Source organism: Rhizopus delemar, genomic scaffold, assembly GCF_000149305.1.
Source record: "Rhizopus delemar RA 99-880 supercont3.1 genomic scaffold, whole genome shotgun sequence".
NCBI lineage: Eukaryota > Fungi > Mucoromycota > Mucoromycetes > Mucorales > Rhizopodaceae > Rhizopus > Rhizopus delemar.
In genome coordinates, this window is record NW_027137827.1 from 4,633,703 (window position 1) to 4,659,885 (window position 26,183).

The 26,183-nt window shown below is 35.4% G+C and overlaps 13 protein-coding genes across 13 annotated transcripts; 5 read left to right on the top strand and 8 right to left on the bottom strand.

Moving 5' to 3' along the window:
* Positions 1-1,033: 1,033 nt before the first annotated feature.
* Positions 1,034-2,513, top strand: RO3G_01793 (uncharacterized protein; the record flags this gene model as incomplete). The annotated part of the gene is made up of 6 exons (XM_067656384.1): positions 1,034-1,069; positions 1,123-1,204; positions 1,270-1,451; positions 1,508-2,140; positions 2,202-2,263; positions 2,318-2,513. 6 exons carry the CDS (start codon positions 1,034-1,036, stop codon positions 2,511-2,513), a joined length of 1,191 nt encoding a protein of 396 aa, XP_067512485.1.
* A 437-nt stretch (positions 2,514-2,950) lies between these two features.
* On the top strand, positions 2,951-4,539 carry RO3G_01794 (uncharacterized protein; the record flags this gene model as incomplete). The annotated part of the gene is made up of 6 exons (XM_067656385.1): positions 2,951-2,996; positions 3,138-3,197; positions 3,246-3,449; positions 3,513-4,018; positions 4,077-4,164; positions 4,217-4,539. 6 exons carry the CDS (start codon positions 2,951-2,953, stop codon positions 4,537-4,539), a joined length of 1,227 nt encoding a protein of 408 aa, XP_067512486.1.
* Positions 4,540-4,878: 339 nt separating this feature from the next.
* Positions 4,879-6,173, bottom strand: RO3G_01795 (uncharacterized protein; the record flags this gene model as incomplete). Its single annotated transcript, XM_067656386.1, has 4 exons — positions 4,879-4,950; positions 4,995-5,440; positions 5,490-6,062; positions 6,110-6,173. 4 exons carry the CDS (start codon positions 6,171-6,173, stop codon positions 4,879-4,881), a joined length of 1,155 nt encoding a protein of 384 aa, XP_067512487.1.
* Positions 6,174-8,657: 2,484 nt separating this feature from the next.
* On the bottom strand, positions 8,658-9,790 carry RO3G_01796 (uncharacterized protein; the record flags this gene model as incomplete). The annotated part of the gene is made up of 4 exons (XM_067656387.1): positions 8,658-8,689; positions 8,888-8,934; positions 8,989-9,130; positions 9,190-9,790. The coding sequence occupies 4 exons, from the start codon at positions 9,788-9,790 to the stop codon at positions 8,658-8,660; spliced, it is 822 nt and encodes a 273-aa protein (XP_067512488.1).
* A 1,081-nt stretch (positions 9,791-10,871) lies between these two features.
* RO3G_01797 (uncharacterized protein) lies at positions 10,872-11,684 on the bottom strand (the record flags this gene model as incomplete). The annotated part of the gene is made up of 2 exons (XM_067656388.1): positions 10,872-11,388; positions 11,440-11,684. The coding sequence occupies 2 exons, from the start codon at positions 11,682-11,684 to the stop codon at positions 10,872-10,874; spliced, it is 762 nt and encodes a 253-aa protein (XP_067512489.1).
* Positions 11,685-12,548: 864 nt separating this feature from the next.
* RO3G_01798 (uncharacterized protein) lies at positions 12,549-15,597 on the bottom strand (the record flags this gene model as incomplete). Its single annotated transcript, XM_067656389.1, has 9 exons — positions 12,549-12,673; positions 12,726-12,844; positions 12,900-13,013; positions 13,070-13,479; positions 13,532-13,581; positions 13,635-13,703; positions 13,856-13,962; positions 14,014-15,516; positions 15,578-15,597. 9 exons carry the CDS (start codon positions 15,595-15,597, stop codon positions 12,549-12,551), a joined length of 2,517 nt encoding a protein of 838 aa, XP_067512490.1.
* Positions 15,598-15,936: 339 nt separating this feature from the next.
* On the bottom strand, positions 15,937-16,311 carry RO3G_01799 (uncharacterized protein; the record flags this gene model as incomplete). The annotated part of the gene is made up of 3 exons (XM_067656390.1): positions 15,937-15,947; positions 16,021-16,064; positions 16,130-16,311. 3 exons carry the CDS (start codon positions 16,309-16,311, stop codon positions 15,937-15,939), a joined length of 237 nt encoding a protein of 78 aa, XP_067512491.1.
* Positions 16,312-16,761: 450 nt separating this feature from the next.
* RO3G_01800 (uncharacterized protein) lies at positions 16,762-17,832 on the bottom strand (the record flags this gene model as incomplete). The annotated part of the gene is made up of 3 exons (XM_067656391.1): positions 16,762-17,501; positions 17,556-17,660; positions 17,745-17,832. The coding sequence occupies 3 exons, from the start codon at positions 17,830-17,832 to the stop codon at positions 16,762-16,764; spliced, it is 933 nt and encodes a 310-aa protein (XP_067512492.1).
* A 387-nt stretch (positions 17,833-18,219) lies between these two features.
* Positions 18,220-19,071, top strand: RO3G_01801 (uncharacterized protein; the record flags this gene model as incomplete). The annotated part of the gene is made up of 2 exons (XM_067656392.1): positions 18,220-18,363; positions 18,421-19,071. 2 exons carry the CDS (start codon positions 18,220-18,222, stop codon positions 19,069-19,071), a joined length of 795 nt encoding a protein of 264 aa, XP_067512493.1.
* A 317-nt stretch (positions 19,072-19,388) lies between these two features.
* RO3G_01802 (uncharacterized protein) lies at positions 19,389-20,905 on the bottom strand (the record flags this gene model as incomplete). The annotated part of the gene is made up of 4 exons (XM_067656393.1): positions 19,389-19,433; positions 19,534-19,800; positions 19,849-20,695; positions 20,895-20,905. The coding sequence occupies 4 exons, from the start codon at positions 20,903-20,905 to the stop codon at positions 19,389-19,391; spliced, it is 1,170 nt and encodes a 389-aa protein (XP_067512494.1).
* Positions 20,906-21,895: 990 nt separating this feature from the next.
* RO3G_01803 (uncharacterized protein) lies at positions 21,896-23,270 on the top strand (the record flags this gene model as incomplete). The annotated part of the gene is made up of 5 exons (XM_067656394.1): positions 21,896-21,958; positions 21,987-22,733; positions 22,781-22,995; positions 23,044-23,121; positions 23,171-23,270. The coding sequence occupies 5 exons, from the start codon at positions 21,896-21,898 to the stop codon at positions 23,268-23,270; spliced, it is 1,203 nt and encodes a 400-aa protein (XP_067512495.1).
* A 391-nt stretch (positions 23,271-23,661) lies between these two features.
* On the top strand, positions 23,662-24,324 carry RO3G_01804 (uncharacterized protein; the record flags this gene model as incomplete). The annotated part of the gene is made up of 3 exons (XM_067656395.1): positions 23,662-23,716; positions 23,763-23,990; positions 24,041-24,324. 3 exons carry the CDS (start codon positions 23,662-23,664, stop codon positions 24,322-24,324), a joined length of 567 nt encoding a protein of 188 aa, XP_067512496.1.
* Positions 24,325-24,800: 476 nt separating this feature from the next.
* RO3G_01805 (uncharacterized protein) lies at positions 24,801-25,933 on the bottom strand (the record flags this gene model as incomplete). Its single annotated transcript, XM_067656396.1, has 4 exons — positions 24,801-25,264; positions 25,313-25,511; positions 25,571-25,619; positions 25,680-25,933. The coding sequence occupies 4 exons, from the start codon at positions 25,931-25,933 to the stop codon at positions 24,801-24,803; spliced, it is 966 nt and encodes a 321-aa protein (XP_067512497.1).
* Between the last annotated feature and the right edge of the window lie 250 nt (positions 25,934-26,183).

Genomic DNA, 26,183 nt, shown 5'->3' on the forward strand with positions numbered 1-26,183 from the left:
TCTCTATTGTAACATACTAAATACCAATCGGAATAGCCAGAATTCGCGTCAATTGAGATAATAACCATTCGCAAGCTGCAACACTCCACATATAAAGTCATCACTGTTAGCTTTAAGGAATATGATTTGCTATCATTGCTTTATATGTCAAATTCACAAATGCAATAATAGCAAGGCAATCTTTTTTTATTTTCGGATAATGAATCCGTCTGCTAAAAGCATCGGACCATACAAATGGGATAGAAATGTAGAATCTAAAGCAGAATTGATATCTAAATTTAATGCTTGAGAAGCGAAATTGTTACTGCAAAAATATATTACAATACTCAAAGCTCTTCTGAAGATCTTAATAAACTTTGTGAGAATAATGTTATTTCAATATATTATTTTTTATCGACCCTATTAGTTACTTATAAATTGGTGCTCTAGCTTTTGAATACTTTTTTTTTTCTTTTTTCTTTTTTTTCTTTTTACAGAAAGATGAAAGCAGACTGTGTATATATCGTGTTTCCACTCTGTAATTCACTTGTGCCTTTTTCGCTATAGGAATTGCTCCTCCATTAAAAATGATTGTCAAGGTTCTAAATCCATAGCTTCCGTTGCCTTTAGGATCAACAATTGACATGCACATTTTGCTAGACTCAAAAGTCTAAAATAAAAAAGCATAACATGTTTACTGCTGTTTGACAGGTACAACATTTAACAAGATCGTAACTGTCCTTCACACTGGTTTCAAAGCCTAACAAATTTAGGAAATAAAACACTCGCGTCACTTTTTTTTTCAATGCTTTTCATCGGCGTGGCTGAAATAAAAACAAGTTGTTAATGATAACTTACGTATAATCATGAGCGGCAAACTGTTAATAGCTTGGATCAACTCTGTCGGAATGTTAATTATAATGCGTCATCGTTTTAAGGTGAAATGTACCAAGATTATTTCTAGGCGCGTCATGTGCAAAAAAACATTCTGCCAATAATACCTTTCTATTTCAACATTTTCTTTTTCTTTTCTTTTATCAAAAAATATAAAACTATGTCAGGCGAAAATTATATTGGTTCAAAAATCTCGGTATGGCTTTTCTTCTTAAATGAAAAAAGAATATTTATTGAAGTTTTAAATAGCTTATTAGTTTGAGTGATATCCGTTATGTTGGTATTCTTCACAGCATTAATGCTCAAGATTCTACAGTAGGATTGAAGCAAGGTAATGGATAGATGCAGTCTATAAAATTATTAAAAACGATCATTAAATCTATTTCTATACATTAGTTCGTTCTTTCGGTACTGAAGGTCGTAAAGGAAATTCCGAAGAAGAAATTCCTCCTTCCGAGCATGTATTCGATTATGTTGTTTTTCGTGGTTCAGACATAAAGGATCTTCAAGTCTTTGAAGCACCCCCAAAACCTACCCCTCCTCCTCCACAAAGTCTTCCTCAAGACCCTGCTATTATGGTAAGTCAAAAAAAATGAAAACTTGCACGTGTTCTTATACTAATGTGCATGTGTAGAGCATGAGTGGATATCCTCCTCCTATGAATCCATACATGGGTGGCAATATGTACATGCAACCTCCTCAACAGCAGCAACAACAACAACAACCATTTCAATCCCCAGTTGTTCCACAACAACAGCAGCAACAGCATTCACAGCAGCCTTCTCAACAACAGCAAAAGCAAAAGCAAAAGCAGCAATTTCCACAACAGCCTCCTCAGGCTGCACAGAGCTATTGGAAGCCTACTCTTCCGGAACCTGAAGTTGATCAGCTCGAAAAGGATACCTTGGATGAATTGAAAGCAGAATTGGAGGAAGCTGCTGCTCAACAGCCTACTATCAATGAAGCTACTATTGAAGAATTAGCCAAGAAAGTGAGTGAGTTAAACCCAGTGGATGAACCAAAGCAGGCATCCTTGGATGAGCAATACCGTTCAAATAATCGTCGTCAAGAAAATAATCGTGGTAAGCGCCACAATAATGATAGACAAGCAAACAACAGAAACAAGCAGGATTTCAATGTTCCTTCCTCAGAATTTGATTTCGAAGCTTCTAATGCAAAGTTTGATAAAAACGAACTTACAAAGAAGGATGAAGTGGATGATTTAGAAGAAGTAACAGAAGATTCTTCTGATGGTTTTTATAACAAGGTAAATAGGAAAAATTAAAAAAAGCACACTAAGAAATGGCTCAATTTTTCTTTATTCTTAGAGTTCAAGCTTTTTTGATAATATCTCTTGCGAATCAAAGGAACGCAGCGAACAACGAGAAAAGTAAGTCTCTCTTTTACACAAGGAGAATAGGTCAATACTGATCCTCAAAATTAGTGAACCTCGTCGTAACCGCTTCCAAGAAGAACGTAAACTGAATATGGAAACATTTGGACAGGCAACTGCTGACCAATCCCGATATCGTCACAACTATCACCGAGGACGCGGAGGCAATTACCGTGGCAGAGGAGGATATTACCGTGGTAACAACCGTAGTAACAATAATAATGACTATAGACAAAACAAAGCATAAAGAAAGAGAATTTAGTAAAAAAATATTTTATGTCAATAAAACATTTATAGCATGTAAATCGATGTGTAACGAGTAAAGTTACTTCCAAATCAAGAAATTCAGTCATACAAATTCATTGGTCGTATAATAATACATCAAATGAAAATTTTTCTTATTCTTCTTTTTCTTCAATTTCATTATTTCCTTAAATATGGAGAAGCATGTCATGAATATACATGATCATGATCTAAAGGATCATCTCGATCAGAATATAGACAACTTAGCTACTTCCCATAAATTCTTTTCAAAGCATACACTATTGAATTATTTTCCAAGATACAAACTAAAACGTTCAGGTAAAAAGTAAAAAAGCAAAAAATGTTGAGAGTGTACTAACAAAAAGGCCATCAGGTATCATTTACATTGACGAAAGACCGCCTGTGATCCAATGTTTATTTATGGGTATTCAGCATGTTTTGGCCATGTTTGGTTCAACTGTCCTTGGTATACTATAGATTATAACATGCATTGATACGGTATCACTAAACTCTAAATAACAGCTCCACTTATGATGGGATTAGATACAAACAGTACTATAATATATTTGAAAAATCCTCACATATTTTAATCATAATATTTGTTTAGCCGCTCTATTTTTTTCTGGTATCGGAACCATTATATTTTATGTCATTACGGGTGGAAAAGGTAAAGAGAAAGAATATGAAGTCTACTTTATCTAACATTGATTACAAGTTCCATCTTATGTGGGCTCTTCATTCGGTTTTATTGGTGTTGTCGTTTCAGCTACGGGATACAATTATTCACCTTCAGCAGGGTATAATGAACATACAGATGTAGCCGCTGGCGGTATTCTTATTTGTGGAATTGTTTATGGCCTCATTGGAGTGATTATATTCTTTGTGGGACATGGTTGGATTGAATATATCATGCCACCAGGTAAATAAAAAGATACATACATATTTGGGGTATGCCAAATTAACAACAGAAAAATTTTAACAGTGGTGACTGGATCTGTTGTCATGACAATTGGTATTCACTTGTCAACTTCTGCGTTTCAAAATGCTACACAAACATCATTCGATGGTTGGATGGCCTTTACGACGATTATGCTCATTTCACTCATAAGTATTTACGCACCTGGAATGCTGAAGCGTATACCTATTTTGATAGGTATGATTATTGCCTATCTTATCAATTTTGGCGTGGGTTGGTCAGGTGCAGGACCAGCGATTGATTACACAGAAGTTTATGAAGCTTCATGGTTCGCTGCTCCCAAATTCGTCAAGCCAAAGTTTGAAGGTCAAGCAATTAGTATCATTGTTCCTGTATGTGTTGTTTTGTTGGCAGAAAATTTGGGTCATTTGAAGGCAGTGGGCGCTATGGCGGAAAAGCCTCTGGATAAGTATTTGGGTCGCGCCATTTTAGGTGATGCTATAGCTACGATCGTATCTGCTTCTGGTGGTGGACCTGGTACAACAACTTATTCCGAAAACATTGGGGTGATGGTAAGTGAAATATAAACATAATAAGTTTGGTCTTAATTTAAAAAAAAAATAACAATAGGCTGTTACACAAATCTTTTCTACCTTGATTTTTCTAATCGCCGCTATCATTGCTATCATTTTAGGTTTCATCCAAAAGTTCGGTGCAGGTAAAAATAGGGTGTATTTTTATTTTATACCCTATTAACTCTATTTTTATAGCCATTCACACCATTCCTGAAGGCGTGTTTGGCGGATTGTCAATCATCCTTTTTGGGTTAATTACTGTCTCTGGAGCAAGAATATGGGTAGAAAACCAAGTTGATTTCAAAGATTCAAGAAATATGCTTGTAGCCGGTGTTCCTGTTGTGATTGGTGCAGCTATGCAAACAACATTAAAATGGGGTAATTTCCAACTGGATGGTATTGGACTTCCTACCTATACTGCTATTCTTTTGTATCAAATCCTTCGTGGATGGGACAGCTTTAGAAACTTATGGAATCGTCGAAAAACATTATTTAAAAAGAGAGATATGACTGTTTAATATAAAGAGTGATGATGTATTTGTTAAAAAACACCACAGTTCCATTTGTACACGCTATTATTACTTATACATAATTTCTCATATTATAAAAATTTATACTTATTCACATAGAGTTGATTAATAAATGATGGCTGCCTTGGTTTATATAGTTTATGAAAATGTTGGCCAAAAAATTAATTTTGCTAAGTGGAAGGGTAATAAGGATACATGCTTGATTTGGTTGAGTATTTGATAGTCGAATGTGGGGCTGTAAAGCAAAATTCACTTTGGTGAGCTTTAAATATTTGTCTGTCGCGAGAGACAGCTGCTGCAGTAGCGATTGTGGCGGCTGCATTTGTGTCATAATTCTGTGAAAACGGTGGGATATTTTGCTCTGGATTTTTCTGTTTGTTGACGAAGTCCTCGATTGAACTGTTTGTACAAATAACGGAATTTGTAATTTGAGGGTTCGTTACAGAAGTTTGGATAGTACGACTGAGATCACTGCTGGTAGAAATTATTTTTTTAGGGAATGAATCGACTTCTTTTACTAACTGTTCAAAGTACCAATTTGAAGAGTTAGCTGTACCTTGTTGAAAATCATTATGCTTATTTAATAATTCATTAGTATCAATCACTTTGTTTGAATAAACATAATCGGCTTTAGATATTGTGTTATGAAATGGATTACAGTTTTGCTTCAGTTGGGATTCAAAATCATTCGTGTCTTTTAAAATAGGTTGATTTGTATCAAATCGTGTAATCAGCTCTTCTAAATTTCGCTCAAGTTCGTCAATGTCTTGATATGTTGTTAGAATGGAATTCGGATGGTAAGGCATTTGATTATCAAAATAAAACTGTCTTGTTTCGTCCCTTGTGTTTCTGTGCTGTTGCTTGCGTACAGGTGTGGATGCAATATTAGCTATAAAAAAGCTTTATTAAATTTGTATTTCCTGTTTGCTTATTTTTACCACCTTCGCTGCTTTTCCTTGAAGTAGTCGTGCTACTTTCTTTATTACTGTCCGTGAAGCAATTGTATTGTTGTCTTCTCTGATTTTGAGACGCATAAATAATGGAATGGTCATTTGAGAACACAAGACTAAGAAACTGTAAAATCTTTGAAATGATCTGTTGTTGTCTTTGACATTTTTCTCTCGCTTCCAACGCTTCTTGCCAAATGACATCGTTATAGCTGCGTAACTCCTCTAGATTGCTGATGAGGCTATCTTGTTGACTTTTCATGGTGGCCATCTCTGTGAAGAGAGCTTTTAGGCTCATTCTATCACTAGTAATTTCGTCTCGATCACGGTTCTTTTTACGTGTTACCATTGTCAAAAGATCTTCTCGATCTCTTTGAAAATAAGAATTGTTAAACTCCCACAACTCACCATCTACCATCGTACTCTCGTTAGCCAGTACTCCTTGTTTGATGTGAGGAATTTTATGGAAATCATACATATTCAATTGACGGACAAAAGAGGCAAATGTATTATGTCTGTAAAACTTTGGCAAGACTGTTTTAGCAAAAGTTTCATGGTCTTGTACTATTTAATACAGTTGAGTAATCTGTAAGCCTAGTTCCGTTTATTACCTAAAAATGACTTCCCTTCTGGTGACCATCGAATAAGATAGTCTGTTGTGGGATCACTCACCATACTATACACAAATGTATTTAAGTATCTGAACTTGAATTTATGCCCTTCTTTTTCTCCCAAAACAAATGTGCATATTCGTTTGCTCCCATTTCTAAAGTCACTGTTCCCCCACTACCACCTCACCTCTCCTTTTTTTTTCTTTAAATCTTACTTAAATAGCTTGTGTAAGAATGCAGGTATACTTCGTTGGGAAGTAAGCTTATGGAAGTTGATATCCAAATTGATAGAGGGTAGTTCCTGAGGATTAAGTACTTTCTTTTTGTTTGTGTATGGTTCATGATCTAAAGGATTTGGTCTTTTTTTATGAAGCATTCAAGTATAAGAAAAAGAAAGAAGAACGCACACACAAACGGGTTGATGAGGTGGAATAAAATGAAAAAAAGAAAAAGTATATGTGAAAAAGTACAAAAAAAAGGCAATATAGCCATATTTATATCAAAACCAAACATGACATTGTTCTTCCGATATTTTGTATAAAGTAATGCCTTTTTATTCGTATAAACGCTAAATTCTGCATGGAAAATATGATTCTGTCAAAAAGAATAAAGTCGACAAAAGACCATTTTGTACTACTCTAAATCAAAAAACCTGATCTGCTAAGTTATTTTTTACCACTGCTTTTTTTTTTTAAGGATATTGGCGTTTTAGGCAATCATTACCACCGTACATATTCTCTCCTTTTTTTTTTGTATCGACATCGGAATATGACTCCTTTTTTCATAGAAGGAGGATCCTATTCAGGTATCGCAAGACGTACACCATTACAAGTAGTAAATAAAGTACTTTTTTTTTGTTATTTGTGTTTTGTAATTTGTGCTAAGTTTGATTACGGTTACGAAACCTGAGGCAGAGAACAGAACAGAAAAATTCTTTGTATTAATCTTGCGGTGAACAACTATTGTTTTCCTTATGAATTTTGAGGATATGCCTAGTGGCTCTTGCTACTACTTCCTGAGGCCAAAAATGATGATCTTTAAAGATAAGTTTCCAATGAATTACCATAGAGAAAGCAAAACACATAAACGACTTTATTTAAAGAAAAATAAATATTATCTTCAAAAAGCAACTTCGCGTTTTTGTACATTTTATAATACAACCCGTATATAAAAATGCCAAGTTAGGGTGACATTCAGAAAATATTATACTTTATCGCTTCTTTTTTACTTCATATTTTGCTTCTTTAATTCCATCCAAACAAATAGAAGCACAGAATATTAAAAAGTTTGCTTCATAGGCAAATAAATTTTACCTGAACATAATTCAAGGATGTATACAAAGAATGCATGGGCCCAGTTTTTTATATTGCAATTTATTCTTTAGTATGGCTTGAAAATTAAATACTGTACCAATTTTGATAAAATACGCCACTTTCTATATAAAGCTAGCAAAGCATCTCAATATTTACACTGTGGTTTGTTTCGATAATGCATAGTAGAGCATTCTTTTAAAATCAGGCTGTATGGTTGTACGGCTTCCGTATTTTTGCAGAAATTCCTTACTCCGTTTATGACATCAATATTCCTACTTTTCACTATAACTTATTTACAAATAATATTTTACATATTGGTTATATTGATTTACCCTATAATACTGGTTTGTATATCATCATGGTATGCTGTAAGTATTAACTATTCTTTACAATAAAATAAAAAATGATAATAGGAGAACAACGGAAATATATCACACAAATTGATCGGCCTATGTATGCTTCATATTTTAATAAGCAGAATTTGCTTATATGCACTTGATCAAGCGCATGCTATCTTGATATCTGCATGTTGATATCATAAACAGGGAGTGTGTATCAATACTATTTGTCTTTTAGCTCAATTCTAGAGCCTTTTCGAATATGGCGATGATTCGATTCAGCTAGTCCAACTGTCTCACACAATTAAATCTTAATAACTTCGATTAAGAAACAAGTGCCAATTCGAAACACTATCATACAAAACTAATGATATTTATATCTTATAACTAACAATTGATTTTACTCATGTAAGAAGAAAAGGACAGCGCATTTCCACGTGTGAATTACTTCATTAGTTAAACACGAAGCGTTCGAGCAATATTCTGCACTTTCTAGAAGTTACGAGATGAACATCACAGAAAATAAATAAAGAGGTTTAATACTACACAAGCACTTTTAGTCAATTATTTTAAAATAAGTTGGGTATATTCAAGTTAAATTCGTAAGCAATATTCATGCAGTTGTGCTTGAATATTCGCTTGTATGAAGCCTTGTTTATCAAAGGGACATTTATAAACTTTTATCGTAACTATTATCTAATCATTTTATCTTCATGTTTTAGGATCTTTATAGAGTAAGAATTGTTTGAAATTACGCTTAATAGGTCTGACATTATGGCAAGGATGTTTTCTTCATAGAAAAATGTTCTCTTCCTTTAACTAAGGCTGCCACAGACTTGCCATCCTCGAGTAATAAAAAATACGCGAAAGTGTAATATAACCATGGAAAGTAAAATGTTATTTTATAATGATTAAAATAAACAGATAGTCTAAACATCAAAGTATATTTATATTTAAACTTTTTATATATTATTACGCGTTTTCTTGTTTTTTTAATTCCATATAAGCTTTACGCATAGCTTCTACTTTCAAATGTTTTACATATTTTCTATGATACCTGCTTTTTTTATGCTGTTGCCACTCTATATCACCATTTAATTGTAATGGTTCTCCTTTATCTGACTTACAGACGTCGCATACGTATTTCTTCCAGTTTAATACTCTTGATTGCGTGCTATATTTAAATTAATTCAGTACTTATGTAACATAAGATGCGCAATTTTCTTACTCCTGAGCATTTTCTGATAACGTAAGCATAGTTTCTGCTGTTTCACTCAAACTTGTAGGGGATGGCATAGGTAAATTGTTTTGAAATGCTTTGGCTATTTTTATGGCTTCATCTTTTACATTTAAATTCCAACTTTCCAAATCTATTTTAACATACGCTTTAATCTCTTTTTCTTTCTTTTTTTATTATCATTATTATTACCATTAGCATCTAGTACATATACCAGTACATCATCTCCTTTGGAATTTAATACAGTTGGTAAAAGCTTATTACGAATCCATTGAATTTGTCTTTTAGCATAACGTCTCGTTGCTGCCTTCATTCGCTCAGTGCATTCAACTTTAATTTTTAGTAACTCTGTTTCTTCTTTGCCTTCTTCTAGTGCATTGAAATAAGGATCGAATTCTTTATATCCAATGGCTTGCCATAGTCCGCGTTGGTATCTTTCTACGTCATAATCAGGCATCTTGACTAAACCTTGTACAACTCTATTCCTCAAATCCTTAATCTCATCAAATAAGCCTGTTTCGATCATTTGATCCACTCGAGCATCCAAACGAGGGTTTAGCTTAGAAGGCTCTGCATAGATCCAAAAGATAAGTGATCTGTATCTTGGTTTTAAACCATCAGACTCATTTTGTTCTTTTTGTAACTTGATGATTTCACTTTGTGGCTGCCCTGTTTGATGAAATATCTTTGTCGCTTGGTAAATTTTCTCTTCTTTTTTCTTGATTTCTTTACTATTTACCTTTAGGCTTCTTAATATTTTTCGTCTATCTGAAGGGTGCCATTTATTAGCCATGACTGGGTCTGCTTGGCTTAAGCGCTCATAAAGTTCGCTTGTTTCCAATTTGTCTAATTCAGGAAAATCATTTAGTGTAGGACCTTTATCTTTTTGTCCAATTAAGCTATTATTCCAAATCAATGATTGAATATAATAATTCGTTCCTCCTACTATCACTGGAAGCTGATTTTGCTCTGAAATCGACTCAATCTATTGCAATATTTGCTTAAACATGGGTCTTATCCTTCCTTTGCACGTACTTTATTCGATGCATCCTTCAAAAACTCTGTCACTTTATATTCTTCTTCAGGGTTTAAAAAATCCATCAAATGATGTTTGACACCTTCTCTTTCATTCACTGGCATTTTATTGGTAATGATGTCAAGGCCTTTATATACCTTTTTTATGCTATTAAGAATATTATACCATTATTATATTTTTCTGTGTACTTTACTTGTAAAGCATCCGCGTTGATAGCCTGCCCATGTAATGCTTTACATAATTCAACAGCTAGTTTTGATTTTCCAATGCCTGAACTCCCAATAACAGCTGCAATCTTTCTCATTGACATTGTGAAAAATCTGAAGAGAATCCCAACATTTTTTTTAATTTTTTTTTTTTTGTTAGCTGGTGACTGCTTGATTATTTGCATAAAACTGCTCTCCCTGAAAAAAAAAAAAAGGAGCATAATTACTTGTCTAGTGTATGTGTGTATGCGTTTGCCCGACAATCAGCTGTTAAATGTAAAAGTTAAGCACACACAACAGTTGTCAGAGTTTGACAAAGGATTTAATTCAGCTGGCAGAAGGTTTTCAAGTACAGTATTGCTACAAACTATAATAGGGAATAAGATGGATAAAGTTGTTTTTGACTTGCACGTTATATGAATGTGCATTAATGTAAGTTTGTTTATTCATGCCTTGTCCAATACAAATTATAGTTCATCTAAAAAAAAAGCTACTTTATTTTATTTTACTCACTGCTTTTGTCTCTAAAATAAAGCTAACTCATTTTCAATTACACATCAAAAAAATATCATCTGGAAGCTTTCAGTCTACATTTTTTTTCCGAGTTAAACGTAAACCATGCTTTGCTTTAATTATAATTTTGATTTTTCTAATTCTTGTTGACGCTTTTTAGCCAACATCAATGCTGCACCCGCTCTAGAACTAGTCGGCCTACCCAGTTTATCAGAGATCCATTGTCCTGTCTCGATTAAGCTATCAAGGTTGACATTCGTTTTATATCCCAATCCGTGCAACATATAAACTACGTCTTCTGTTGCTACATTACCCTTGGCACCGGGTGCATAAGGACATCCACCTAAACCCGCAACAGAGCTATCGACCACTCGAATGCCGTACTCTAACGCTTTCAAGATGTTGGCTAATGCTTGTCCATACGTATCATGGCAGTGTACAGCAACGGTATGAGCAGGCACCACTTTTAACACGTGTTCCAGTAAGGTGCCCATGGATCCAGCTGTACCTACACCAATCGTATCGCCTAAGCTGATTTCATAACATCCTGCTTCGTACAATTTCTTTGCTAAAGAAGCCACTTTTTCAGGATGCACGCTTCCTTCATAAGGACAGCCTAAAACACAAGATAGATAACTGATATACAGTTTAGGAAGGTAATAACAACACTATCGGTCTGTTTTTTACCCTCTCACTTTTAAGTTTTGATCTAAAGCTTCTTTTATGATGTCCTTTGCTCTTGCAAGAGATTCTTCAGTTGAGCAATTGGTATTTTTTCGATTAAATGTATCGGTAACAGCGGTAAATAAAGCAACCTCTTTAGCTCCGGCAGCTGTTGCGCCAGCAAGACCTTTCAAATTCGGTACTAATACTGGATAATCCACTCCCAACTTTTTTTGGAAGGATGTAAAAACTTCTTTGTTATCGCCCATCTAATCTATGTATAAGTGCCATTTTTTTTTTTTTCCCTTGATATCTTTGTTTTACCTGAGGTACCCATTTGGGACTAACAAAACTTGTTACCTCAACTGCAGGTAAGCCATCATCGGACAGCCTTTCTACTAACTTTACCTTAACAGATGCAGGTACAAGCGTCTTTTCGTTTTGTAAACCGTCCCTAGGTCCTACTTCAACTATCTTTACGAAATTGCTGGAGGCATGGTTGGCATAATTTCGTTTTGCAGTAGTTGGGAACTTTTCAAAGTGAGTGTGAATCTCTTTATTGTGTTATTACTCAATACCAAGTTTTTAGTCAAAGTCTTTGCATATATTTTTGACAGCATCTTTAAAATAAAACAAGGTTGCAAGGGGCTTTTTTTTTTTTTTCCTGTAAAAGTGTATTTTGCAAGCAAATCGTCTCACGGTCATGTGAGAAACTGCTGAGGCTACAGTGAAGTCTATCGTGTAAAAGACAATGTAACAGTACAACAAACCCCCCTTCAATGTTTAGGTTTTTGCTACTGTTGTATAGAATTATTTGGCAAACTTTTATTTTAAGAAAGACACGTCTACTTGAGGATTTGGTTGCTTCTGGGCTGAAAATCTTCATCTTATATCAACTGAACATGTCCAACTTCTTGCCTTTACTTTTGGAACTTATCATTTTACTTCTTTCTGTGTGAAATGCTAATAAACTAATAAGCAGCTGGCAATATATATCACATTTCAGCAATAAAAGTTTTTTTTTATTGATTTCTGAAATCAACCAAGACACATAGTTCTCAAGTCGAACATTGCTTTTACGTGCCTTATGAATTTCTGTGATTTTTTTTTCTTTTTACAAAAATACAGGTTTTTTATATTATATCTGTTATTGGGTTTCGAAGTCGAATTTCTTTTTCGATCATTAAACTTGCCAATTCATTCAATTCCTTATTGTCCATAGTTTGCTTAAAGTTATTAATTCCAAGCAAATATAATTCTAAAAGACAAAAAATTTAGCTTCTACTTCATGTGTATTTCATGCACTTTACCTTTTGACCAAGGACAGTCTCTTAAAGATCTGTAAAATAGAGCCTTTGCCTTTTCTATATTCTTTTGCATCAATTCAAATTCAATATAATTTTTCCATATAATAATTGAACTCTTGGTACTACAGTATGCGATTAATATGGCATTCATAATCAAGATGCTTTAATACTATTTACTTGACATCTTGAATGGCTCTTTCAAATAAATCTCTTACTAAGTTAGTTTGATATGGCTTATATCGATGCAACTCATTGTATATAGCAGATAACCATAATACAACATTGGATTCCCTAAAAAATATACAATTAGAAATAGATAGATTATTTAAAACAAAAATACTATTTACTTGCTAAGAGAATCATTAAACAGCTTTTGGACTCGATTGAATACTTTAGCTCTTGATTCATTCCAAATATAAAATGCGAAAAACATGGTATTGTTAGGAAATAATTGAATGGACCTTTCCATGACACCTCTCATGATACGCGGTTGAAATCCACCTTCAAATTGATGATATTTCGCATGTCGGTATAGCATATTGGCGTATTCGGTCATAATGATTTCAGACACATAGCCTCTCTCTGCCTGCCTTTCTTTGATATAATCCAGAGCGCGTTCAAATACTCGACATGCATGATCAAGGCCACTGCTCAAGTATTCAAAGAGGGCTGAGCAAATGACTAGACTGATCCCTACCTGTCGTTCCACTTCGGAGTCGGATAGCAGAGATAATTGTAAAGTTCTTTGTGCATAGTACTAGCAAGCTATTTAGTACGTTTGTTTTAACCTAGAATGCATAAGCATTTACCTCTCTTGCTTTTAATATGGAGGGAGTTGTAGGCAGTGGTGTGTTGTGATCTACATACATTCATTTTTAGTAGGCAATTGAAACAAGAAAACGGTAAGCTTACCATACGATGTATCAGTTGACATGGAAACCAAAATCTTTAACGCTTCAGCCGCTCTGTCATTTTCCATTTCTAATTTAGCAAACATACAGTACATCACGGGTGCCATAAACTGTTCTGATTCATTAAAAGTACGATACATGGACAATGCAGTCAAGTAGACCTTTCGTGCCTGTGTTGATTTGATGATTAAAAAAAAAATTGGATGAAAATGACATTTTTACTTGCCTTATCTATCTTGTTATGGCTCTTTTCCATTTGTGCATAAGCGGTCCATAACACCAGATTTGTTCTTTCCTCTTTCAAAAGATTCTTTGCCAACCTTTGACCACTACAAAAATCCATGTCAGTATCGTTTTGTTGTTTTCATATAGCAACTTACGCTTTATAGTCGCGATTGGATTCAAAAGACAGGTAGCAAAGCGTCAGGTGTACGTCTTTTTGTAATTTGAGTAGTTGTTCAAAGACATTTTTCGTAAACTTTTGATCTACTGAAGGATACCTATTCTTGAGAGCTTTGAACCAATGCCCCTGCTGAACAAAAAGTTCAGACAGTCCAATAGGATATGAGGGAGGAATTGAAAATGGATCTTGTTCTGCAACCGCCTGTTCAGGCTCCATCGGTACACCCGATACATACCAAACCAAGGGTCGATTGTGATCTTGTGGGGGCCAGAATCGGTCAAGAGGTAAATCGTTTTGTGTGAAGGTGTCTGTGAAGAAATGGGTATTAGTGCCCACGTCAGGAGGCGTATAGACAAGTCCCAAGAAGACAAAGAGGCTATAAATCAGTGTCTGACGAGCTGCGTCGGTAGAGATGTTAAACAGGAAGGGTTGAATGTCATCGAATAAAACGATACGGTAAGGATCCTCATCCACACGGCCGTCCTCTAATTGCGACATACGCATAGGGAGCCGACATGTTTCATCCGTCTCTCTTTCACGCTTTATCCAATCATTTATACTGTCCAACTCTTCTTCTTCTTGATGCTGCACTGCATACTCGTGCTCTGTTCTTTCTAGGACATACTGACACCATCCTTGTGCTCCTTCCTCACCAAACCGGGGTACTTCTCCATCCCAAAATTCCATAAATGCATTCAGCTTGTCCGTCATTCCTGCTGGTGTAAACAGATTGTATTCCACAATGGCCTGCATGGTTGAGTAGGCTCTTTCGTAATAACCAGCTTGTTTCATCATCAAACATGCTCTTAGTACCACGTAAACACACAGACACTCCTTATCTTCTCTGCTACCACCTGGTTGATCTTTTAGTACCCGCAGAGCATCTTCAAATACACCCACGCATTCTGTAAACGAAAAGCTAGCAAAGTTAGTTTGCCTCGTATTCATGTATTCTGACCAGAGTTTGATGGAATCCGGGTATAGCTTGAGCTGTTGATCCCATTCTCTTAATAAATAAAGTGTGTCCCAGATAGTGGCACCACATGCCAAATAGGCCAAGATGAGCCGTTCATCTCTTGGATTGTGCTGGAGTGCCTTTTGAAAGATACTGATCTTGACCTCGTTGAGACTGGTTTGATTTTTTGTCGTTGACAGACCTTCGGCTGCCTCGTCCTGAAATTGGATAAAGTCTAACCAGAGCTGAACATTCTCTGGTTCTTGATCTAATCTCTGGTTGAATTCAATCGTACGACGTCGAATCATATCATTATAACTCTCGCCTTCTTCTTCTTCTTCTTCCTCATCCTCTTCATGCGCAGCTCGTACTTTATTGCCCTCTAAGGATCTATAGTCCACTCCGGTAGAAACAAGCGATTCATAATCATTTTTCTTCTTTTTCAATTTCTCATCTGTTAATTGAATGAAGGCAGTGGAAGATGAAAACGGATCCTCTTCATTGACTCCTTGCTTTATATGTATTCTGATCATCATCAAGTGTCAGTCGATGTTTTCCTTTCTTTTCTTTTCTTTTTTTTTTTTACCGTTTCATAGATTTGTCCATTTCTTTCCAAGTATAAGTGGAATCTGTATACCGTGCAGGCTTCTCAAAGGTAAGTAATTCTGTTGGAATGCCATTCAGTCTCCCCCCCCCCCTCTTTTTATTATACCTTGGAAGTTCTTATATCAACAATCTCTGCTTTACCTTGGTTCATTGTTATACGCTCGTTCCAATCGTAACCTAGCACTCTTCCATCTACTTATCATAAGTTCTATATACTATAAAGTGTTTGTAACCTACTTCCTGATCGACGAAAGGAGGGAATGCCATAGGTATGGGTAGTGCCGTAGGTGACTAGATCCGGATCTCCTCGTTTATCCACTATAAATGTAAACCCTGTTTTTAGCTCTCCACTGATATAAAACAAATACATAAGAAATACATGTAAGTCAACAATAATCTTTTTTCTTTTTTTTCTTTTTTTACGTGTGAATTGGTACTGGAGAAGGTGATCGTCTTGAGTGGCGAGACTAAAAAATATAAAGTAAATAAGGAAAGCTTTGCTTTTTCTATTTTTTTTTCTGTTAATGTTTACCGTTTGCTTAGAAGATGGGTCATGAGATGATCTCTTTTGCTTAGGTGAGCGAGATCTGTATCTTCTGGGTGAGCGAGATCTGCGTCTTCGGGGTGAACGAGATCGTGTTCGTTTGGATGAACGGTATGTGGGAGAACGCGATCGACTGGTATATTGTTTGGGTGATTTTGATTCATGTCCATATTCTCTTTTTGAGTTTTTGGATTCCTTGCTAGTGAAATCAGGTGCACTTGAAAACGATGGAATGTTGAGGGTTGATTGACTAAAGTCAGGTGCTGATTTGAATGAAGGTGGAGGAGGTAATGTATTCTAAAAGAGCCTTTTTTTTTAAAAAAAAAAAATACTTGTCATAAAGAAAAGACAGCTATACCTTTTTATGTGGGTCCATGATGAGTGAAAAAGCAGTAAAGAATAATAATAAAAAAGAAAAGAAAGTACTTTTTGGTGTGAGAGTTGATTGTAGAAATGTACAAAGTCCGAAATCAATTTCTTGGAGACAATAAAGCAACTCAAAGTGAAAAGATAAAACACTTTCAGAATCATTGAATGTCTTTAAGACTTTTGAGCTATCGAAGGCAACCAAATGATACAACATCACTTTATTATTTAGTTGACAAGAATTAAATGAGTTTTCATGAACAATGTGAGATAGGAGAACGTTGATTAGCCGAAGAGAGTTCATGCATCAAGCGTGCCTTTTGATTATTCTTTAATTCGACAAGTGAAGAATAAGGACCTGGAGAAAGACAGCCGGTCAAGAGAGAAATCAAATAATCATAATCAGGTCGATCATAAAATTCGAGTCTTCTTGTGTACTCTATAAAGTACAATATACCCACAGGTAATCCCACACACATCCTTTTCAGAGGTGTCCTTTCCTTGATCTGTCGAATACGATCCCATCCTGCCTTGCAACTCTTGGCTACCACACCAGACCAAGGCAAGTCAATGAAAAGATCTAGCAAAAGATAACCCAAGCTTTCCATATCATCTCTTCTTGCATGTGTCTGGCCGTGATGAACAGGAATAGAGGCATATCGAGCTGTGCCTGTCTTGTGTTTGGTCTTGTAAGGAGGATGGGGTATGTTGGTCTTTGTGTTTTTCCACCAAGTGGCTAAACCAAAGTCAACAATTTTAAGTGAATGATGAGGGAGTAAACAAAGGTTTTCTGGTTTCAAGTCACGATAGATGATACCAAGTTCATGCATATATCTGAAACAATTCACTAATTGACAGCCAAAATGTACAATTGTTTCTAATGGAATCGTCTTGATTTGATCTTGCCATTCTTTTAAATTCATGCCTAATAAATCAATAGCAAGACAATTATAACCATCATGTTGTCCAAACCAATGACATTTTGGTATAGAAGCTATCATGAAATGAGCAAGAAAAAAAAAAAAAAAAAAAAAAAAGTTAAACTTACGCCCATTTCTTAATATTTTATACAATTTATATTCATGATATAATTGTGGACTATTCAAGGGTTCACGCTTAATTGCATAAAAATCATTCGACTTTATATCTTTGGCTAATAAAGAAAAAAAAAAAAAAGGGCAAAATAACAAGAGGGTTTCAGGAACAAGTAAAATAAAAGGAGGAGAGAAAAGCTTACCTTTAAATACTTGTCCAAATGAACCTTCACCAATTTTATATAATATTAACCATCGTTTATGAATAATAATTTCTTTGCTTTCCATCATGAAAATAAAAGAGAGTTGTTATTTCCCTTTTATTCTTCTTGCCCTTTTATCTTCAAAACACAGACACACTTTAAAGATTACAGTTCAAGTTGATCAAGTCTTCTATTTAATCAAATACACACACACACACACAAACACAAAATAATTGAAAATAAAATAAAAAAATAAAAAAAAAATAAAAAATAAAATAAAATCATGGGAAATTTATTTTTATAATTTAAACTTGGCGTCATCAAGTAACCACTATTTTGCATGAATCCACATGATATAAATACTTGACTTTATGATTTAGGTTCAACAGTAATATTTGTATTCCGACATCTTCTTTTTTATTAAAAATCATTAAAAATTTAAACTATTTTTCTCTTCTTCTTTTTATTATAAATTATGCTTCAAACCTCTTTACCAAGAAGTCATATGTTACCCAAACCTTCTTCTTCTTCTGGTAATTCAAGAACAACAAGGGTTATAGAAGAACTTCAAGGTAAATTAGAAAAGATAGAACAACAAGTAGAAAAAACAAAAAAGCAGGTACAAAGAAAAAAAGAAGAAAACAAGGAACAAACAAGATTCATAATTTCTTATTAGCTTCAAACGGTGAAAGAAACAAAAGAACAATATGAAAGAGAGAATGAAGAATACATTGAATCCAACAAACAACTTCGATCAGAAATAGGTGAAGTCATGCAAATCTTGGGATCCAAACAGCAACTGTTGGATGATAGTAAAAAGACATATTCTGCTAATGAAAACAGAGTCAAGCAACTAAAGGATGAGGCAACTGCAGCCAGAAAGGAGTTGGATGACCTCAAACGGAGAGAAAGCACGATTGAAAAGGAACGTCGTACAGTGGAAAATTTAAGAGAGAAAATAGTGCAGCAAACCAGTCTACTCTCACAATCTGTCACACAACATCAAGCTGAGTTTGATCAGGAAATGGACGCTCAAAAGAAACTGCTGGCTTCGGTTCAGCAAGAGATCGATCGGTTAAAGACGACGGATGTGAATGAGGATGTGATCAAGGCCAGAATGAACGAACAAGCAAAGGAAAGAATGAGATTAGTAAAGGATTTGAAAAGAGTTGAAGAAGAAATAGAAGTGAATACAAAAGCATTTATTGAACAAGTCAAGTTGGAACTATTTGATCTTTTAAATAAGCTTGTGGATGATAGTTTAATAGAACAGCAAGTCAATCAATGTACTGAAGCTGTCAATAGTTTAACAATCAAAATAAAATAAAGGGAGTTCATAAACACACGTGTACCCTATCTTTGGTTGCACAACTTTACTGTTGAGATAAAGATGCCTTGTAAGAGAGTAATTCACGTAATCTGGTCAAGATGAGATGACTCGAGAGATCAACTTGGTGAACAAACTTGTAATATTTACTGATAAACGCATGCTTTGATTCATCTCTTTCAATCGACTTGAACAGTTCAATCCATTTCAAATACTGTTCAAAACTATAGTGATTCTCTTTATCTAGGATGAATCAGTAAGAATATAAATCAATGGTAGTCTACCTTTGAGGATCTCTAGCGTGTCAATCATGAACACTATTTCATATTGCATTGGTAATAGCTCTTTGTTTTCAACCAGCTCTAATAAAACATGTGAAGCTTGTTTGTATTCTTTTTGATTGACAAGTGTACGAAAATGATGATATTTGACCAAAAGAGAATAACGCTGACTGATCTCTACTTCTCTTAATGTCACCACATCATTCAGTTTTCCCTTGTCTAAATAATCATTCAACTCAACCAAGGAAAGTCTGTTGAGTGCATCTACATTCTGTGCCCTTGTGTATTCTATCACTGCTTGATGTCTATCACCCATGCCTTCCTGTCTTTTTCCGAGTGCATTGTGTAATACTCTCTGAACATCATTCAATTGATATTCATAAGCAATCGCCAATATCTCTTTTATAAATTCAACCTTCTTTTCATTCAAAGGTGGATCACCCAACAGCTAATGACGAAGGTAAGCAAAGTTCAGGCTTAACTAATTCCCTTTTACCTTTATCATCCAATCTTGTCCATTCTCTTTACAGGTACTTAAATAAATGATGGCTTCCTGCCACATATCCTCCTTTGCGACAATCGTCTTTACATATTCATTCATCGAAAGGTAGACTGGATCCACAATGGCCTGTACATTCGATAATTGAAATGTCTGGGCTAATTTGACATCCACAGAAATAAAAGCATGTCCTAAGTGAGTCTCTAACCAGAGATCATTCGAATAACTCAATCCATCATCTAGTAATCCCATCAGCAGATACGCACATGTCTTGTCCAAGGGATCTGTTGTTTCATAGATACGTTGTCCTACTGATTGTAATTCAATCAACGGAATCCCTGGTCTCGAAAAACGACCGATAGCCAGCAACCTGTCCAGCAAACCCAATCCTTCACAGCCACCTTCTTCATCACCCAACAAAATCGCATACACACGCAGCAGAACAGGTGTCAGCTGGCTACGATCCAAACCACTCGACACTTGTTCTCGCCACTCTGTCCATTTGTCTATGCCTTCTACCTGACTCCACCTTTCAATCTCTTCCATCACTTTCTCTACCGCCCACTGATCTCGTTCTGCTTCCTGTTCTTTCAACGTGTTTAACTCATCCAATGCCATCGTCCAATCACCACGGACGATGAATTGATAGAGTTTGGTAGGTGATGCTGGATCCACAGGATAGTATTGATTTAACCAATCTGAAAGTGGGTCAATATAACTGTCATTTTGAGTAGAAAAGTATAGGATCAATACAAGGTCCCATACTTTGGTTAAATGAGCTTTGGGTGAATAAGAGTGACATAACGTGTTGTATTCCCAAATGACATCTTCAATCACTTGTTTACTAATCGACACAAGTTAAACAATAGGCGTCGTTTGTTTTTATTTTTTTTTTCTTTACGTCTGTTCTGTGATCCCAGTTAGGTTCAAGTCTTTTGTGATTGTGTAAAATTTTAAGAATAGGTTGAATGATTTGGTATAAAACTATCAATTTGCTTAGTTTTCTCTCTCTTTGTCTTTCTCCATCTGCTTTGTCTTTTTACTTCTTTTTCATTTTTGGGTGCTTTTTCTGATTGAAAAGATTTTAGGCATTCATCGAGTTTCTATAAGACGCGCAATTTAACATCCAATAGTAATCATGATACTTTCACGTTTTTTTACCCAATTACTATCACTGTTCATTTCCTGATAAACAAAAGAAAGTGAGTGATTCCTAACAACACACTCTCTTTATTATTTACTTTTTTTTTTTTTGGGCACAAGAGAGAAAGAAGACGAGAAGGGAAAAAAAAGTTTTTAAATAAGTCACGTCTTTGAAATCAATTATCAGGTACAATTCAAGCTGCTTGTAAGTTACGAATGGAAAAGATACGAGAATAACAAGAGCATTTCACTAAAGTAGCACATGTGTATTCATTATTATCAAGATAATTGCATGGATTATCCTCTTTCTTCTTTTAAGAAATTCATCTATCCAATGGTTACAACACATCATTCCATCGTTTTTTTTTTAGAAAAAATAAAATAAAGCTGGAAGAATTCTTTTTTTTCCCCACTTTTAAAAGATAAAGTCTTGGGTAGGTCACCATGACTGGAAATATTGCTCGGCTGTGAGTTCATGTGGGTGTATGTTAAGGATATAAATCATCAAGACCTGGTTGTGTTATGTATCCGCCGCTGAACATCATCAGCCCTTTATCACATCCAAGGTAACCTTAACTCACTGTTCGCGTACATGTAAGCAGCATGGATACTTGACCCGACAGACATATCATTCAACCTCCTTTTTTCCCTGGAGGTTCGATAAATGACCTCCGTTTCAAGCTAGTTTCAGACACCCCTTTTTGAAAGACAAGACGACTGGATCCGGGTCACCGAGTGGCTGTCAAGAGAGGATGAAACGTCATCAGAATGAGAATAGCCCAGAGATTCTAAAACAGTGTCTATTCCCGTCTGTGATACAAACACTGGTCGTACATAGCCTAATCCCTCCTTATTTAAAGCATTCCCTCTACTTTTTTCCTTTCTTTCTTTCACAGACAAGATGACAAACAGTCTCCCTTACGATCAAGATACACCACTCAGCATTTCCGAACTTTTAAAGCATGTAAGTCAGCCTTCTGTTTTTTATCAAGACTGACAAGGAACAGTCGATGAAATCGGTCGAAAGCCTTTCATCCGACCACTCTTTACTTGACAAGATGACGACGCACCTGAACGGCTTACTTCGTCAAAAGCAAGATAATTCACCTACGGCCGTGTTTGATCGTATGTTTCTTCATGCGGAGAAGGCCATGTCACTAGAGAGTGACAAGCAAGTGCTGTCTGTGTTGAAACGTCAAGTGTCTAGTTTTATTGGTGTAACGCTCGGTGTAGAGCCGTTTTTAGAGCAACGTGAGACAGCAAAAGAAGAGGAAGAGGAAGAGGTCGAGCGATTGTCTTTGGCTACGGCAGAAGTAAAGGAAGAAGAGCACAAGAAGACGAGTAAGTGGGAAGAGACCAAGGAATTCTATCATCGGTTGAAGGCAGATATCTTTGGTCCTGAACATACTGAGCATGAAAGACTCCGTCAATTGGCAGAAGAAAACTATGGAGAACACAGTGCGGATGAAGAAGAGGGTGACGAAGGGGAGAGTGAGTATGAGGAAGTAGAGGTCAGAGTACCAATAAAGTCAAGAGAGATTGGTGGTACGGAAGAATTCCAAGTGGTGCGTCGTCGTCAAAAAAAGAAAAAGACGACCAAGACTTATACGGTCACCAACAATTATAGACCCCCTCGTCATCCTGTTCAAACTCACGAATTTCATCCAAAGATGTTGGAGAATCTATCTGAAGAGACATTTTGTGTGCCCATCTTTTTCCCATCTGAAGAAAGTTACAGGGTAAATGAGGTTATGGTTGATTATCATCTTATTCACCTTGTTCTCAGGTCTTTCATTCTGCTCTTTCATCTGCGAAAAGAACTCTTCATGTCTGTGTGTTTTCATTAACAGACAATGATACTGCTTATGTATTGGGTGATGCTTATGAACGAGGTGTGGATGTTCGTATTATTACAGACAATGATCAAATGGATAGTAGAAAGGGTGCTGATGTCATGATGTTGAATGAACGTTATGGAATTCCTTATAAATACGACAACAGGTAATTGGCAATGTTCGTTGACGATCACTGACAAAGATGATTGGTTAGTGACCAATTCATGCACAATAAGTTTGCAGTGATTGATAACAAGATAGTGATCACTGGAAGTTTCAATTGGAGTGCAGGGTAAGTGAGGATGAGGGACCGAGATCGATGAACCAATTATTTTGTGTAGTGCACGTTATAAGAATCGTGAGAATGTGGTGATTACCAATATTCCTTCTGTTGTAGAATCTTATGCAAAAGAATTTGAAAAATTATGGGCTTATTTTTAAATCTGTTTGTGATTGAATAAATCTCCTGCTTTTTTTTTTAAAAAAGAAAAATCTATTACAAGCTTTGATACAAGAGCTACTTGTCTGTCTTTTAAAAAAAAGTTTTTTGAGCCCTGAATTATTTATGAAGGGTTTGATGACGAAATGGGATGTGTTATGTACAACCTCTTTAAAGTGGATGGTTAACAATGATAAAACAATACAAGGGAGAATCAAATGATTTCATTCTAATTTACGTATTTTTCCGAAAATGTTATCAGCTGCTGAAACCAAAAAAAAAAAAAAAAAAAAAAAAAAAAAAGAGTATAAATGACTCATGTTTTTTAATTTTTTTTTTTTTCTTTTTTTCTTTTTTTTTCTTTTTGGCAATTTGCCCACTTTAAACCCTCTCATGTTGATTTCACCTCCTGCTTCTACAAGAAGGAGTATTCCACCTGGATTTATTGGTAAGTTTAATTAGGTTGAATAGTACATGTATTCATAAAAATATAGACTTTGCTTCATCTTCTTTTGATGCTATTTTTTATTCAAATTCAATCGAGACACCCACAGTAGGATCAGTAACAACAACGAGTAGCGGAGAAATACAAAAGAGATCGAGTCATTTACCTGACCTTATACCTTTTATTTCACTCATTACTGAAAAATGTGACGTACAACCTGTACACCTTGTCATGGCATTGATGTATGTGCAACGATTTAGAAAGTCACTACCACCTGGTACAGTACAATTTATATTATAAAGCCATTTTACTTATCTCATTCAACAGGTTTCAAAGCAGAACCTGAAGCAGCCCATAGGATATTTGTAGCCTCTCTTTTAATTGCGAGTAAATATAGTGAAGACCGTTGTTTGTCTACCAAACAAGTTGTACGTGCAACTGGTGATGTTTGGTCAATAAAAGAGATTACTCGTATGGAATTAGCTTTCTTGAGATTTTTACATTGGGACCTTTATATTACTTTTGAACAAATGACACACTTTTTGAAAGAGTTAAACTTTGATGTAAATACAATCATGTCATCTTCTATCACTCTCGATGACACCTCTTGATTCATCCCTCTCCTTCTCCCTTATACCCTTTCTTATCTAATTGTAGTCTATTGTACATAATTTCTCCCCTCTCTTTTTTTTTAATAAAACTGATGTTACACCGTCCTACTTTCTATTGTTCTTATCACATCACCGTTATCAACAGGGGGGTTGAGAAAAAAAGGCACAAAAACAACCTTTTAGGTTCCGAATTATTCGTCTGTGAACAATCATTGGCCTTGTTTGTTCAATGACTTGAAACCGTTGATAGCCAAGATGATTGACTCCAACAGAAAGATAGCATGACTAAAATAAGAATAAATCAAATAACATTCTCTATTTGAGATAAAGACTGAACCCTTTCTTTTCTTTTCCTTTTTACTAGGAGAAGAGCATCTCGATTTAAAAAGGGGTATCCTTTACTCATATAAAGGGTTTAATAAAACAAATGTTTTGTTTAAACAAGCAATTTTCTTTTATTGACTATTTCATGTATTTTACACTTTCAAAGTTAAATTTTCCTTCCACTGACTCTTTAGCCAAACAACAGTTTGAGTAATACCTGCTGTTGCTTCAGGGCTAAGATGTGGTCTCGTAGGCAAAACAAATGAATGCGACGTATTTTGGTATCTGACACACAGGGCAGGCACGCCAGCCTTCAACAACTTGTGAGCATACTCTTCACCATCAGATCGAAGCACATCACGTTCGGCTGTCAGGATAAGTGCGGGAGGTAATCCAGCTAATGTCTCTAGGGATGCTCTTAAAGGAGCGACGTAAGGTAGCAAGTAGTCTTCTTTACTACGAACATAATTATTAATATAGTAAATGACTTGTTCACGGGGTAAGAAATCGTCATTTTCAAAGAGTTTAAAGGATTCACTATCAAAAGTGGTGCCCAGAGGAGGATAATAAAGAACTTGCTGTTTGATTCCATCATTTCCTTTTTCCTTTGCATAGACTAGAACGAGGTTAATCAATTCTGTAGGCATTTAATATAAAACCTTACTTGTAAGGGCTGCTGAAAAATTTCCTCCAGAAGAATCACCCAATACAGTCAACTTGTTCGTATCTACACGAATTGCTTCTGCGTTTTGTTGTGTCCAGCAAAGAGCAGCATAACATTCTTCTAACGGAAGAGGATATTTGGCTTCGGGGCTTAAAGAGTAGTGGACAAAAACAATACATGCATTTGCAAGAGTCACAAGCTAAGGAAAGGAGTGAGTGATCTCTGAACACTTCCGATTTGCGTAGTTACCTTGCTTACTAAAATAGAATGCGTCTTGTAATTGCACACAGACCATCCACCACCGTGTCTATTCAATAGAAAATTAATCCTTCATCGTTCCGCTTTTTTTATTTTTTTTTTTACTTACAAGAATAAGATGACAGGCAAGACTTTGTCTTTTTGTCCTGGTGGTCTCACGATGGATATATCCACCTTGATACCTCCCACCTCGATCGTTTTATCCTCTTTTTCGACCTCATCATCGTCTGGTGTTATCATGATTGCCTCAAAGAACTGACGATGAAACTCGAGTTGGCAAGCTTCTTCGGGAGTCACGTTCAATAGTTGAGCAGTTAACGTCTTCATAGCTTCAGAAAGTGGGACAAGTGGAGATTTGGTCATTTTCTTTCTTTTCTTTTTCTTTGTTTTATTTTTATTTTTTGCAAAGAAAAAGAGCTAACGTTTAAGCTGTGGTTTTTATACATGTAGGCTTTGTGTTTCCAACTTTTTATTTTCCCATATATTCTAAATAACACAAACCTTATTTTTTATCTTTTTCTAAAAAAAGAAAGCTTACAAACATAAGCATGTGTAACAGCTATCTTTTCACTTGCTCTACACGAAAATGTTTGTCATTGGACATCAAACAAAA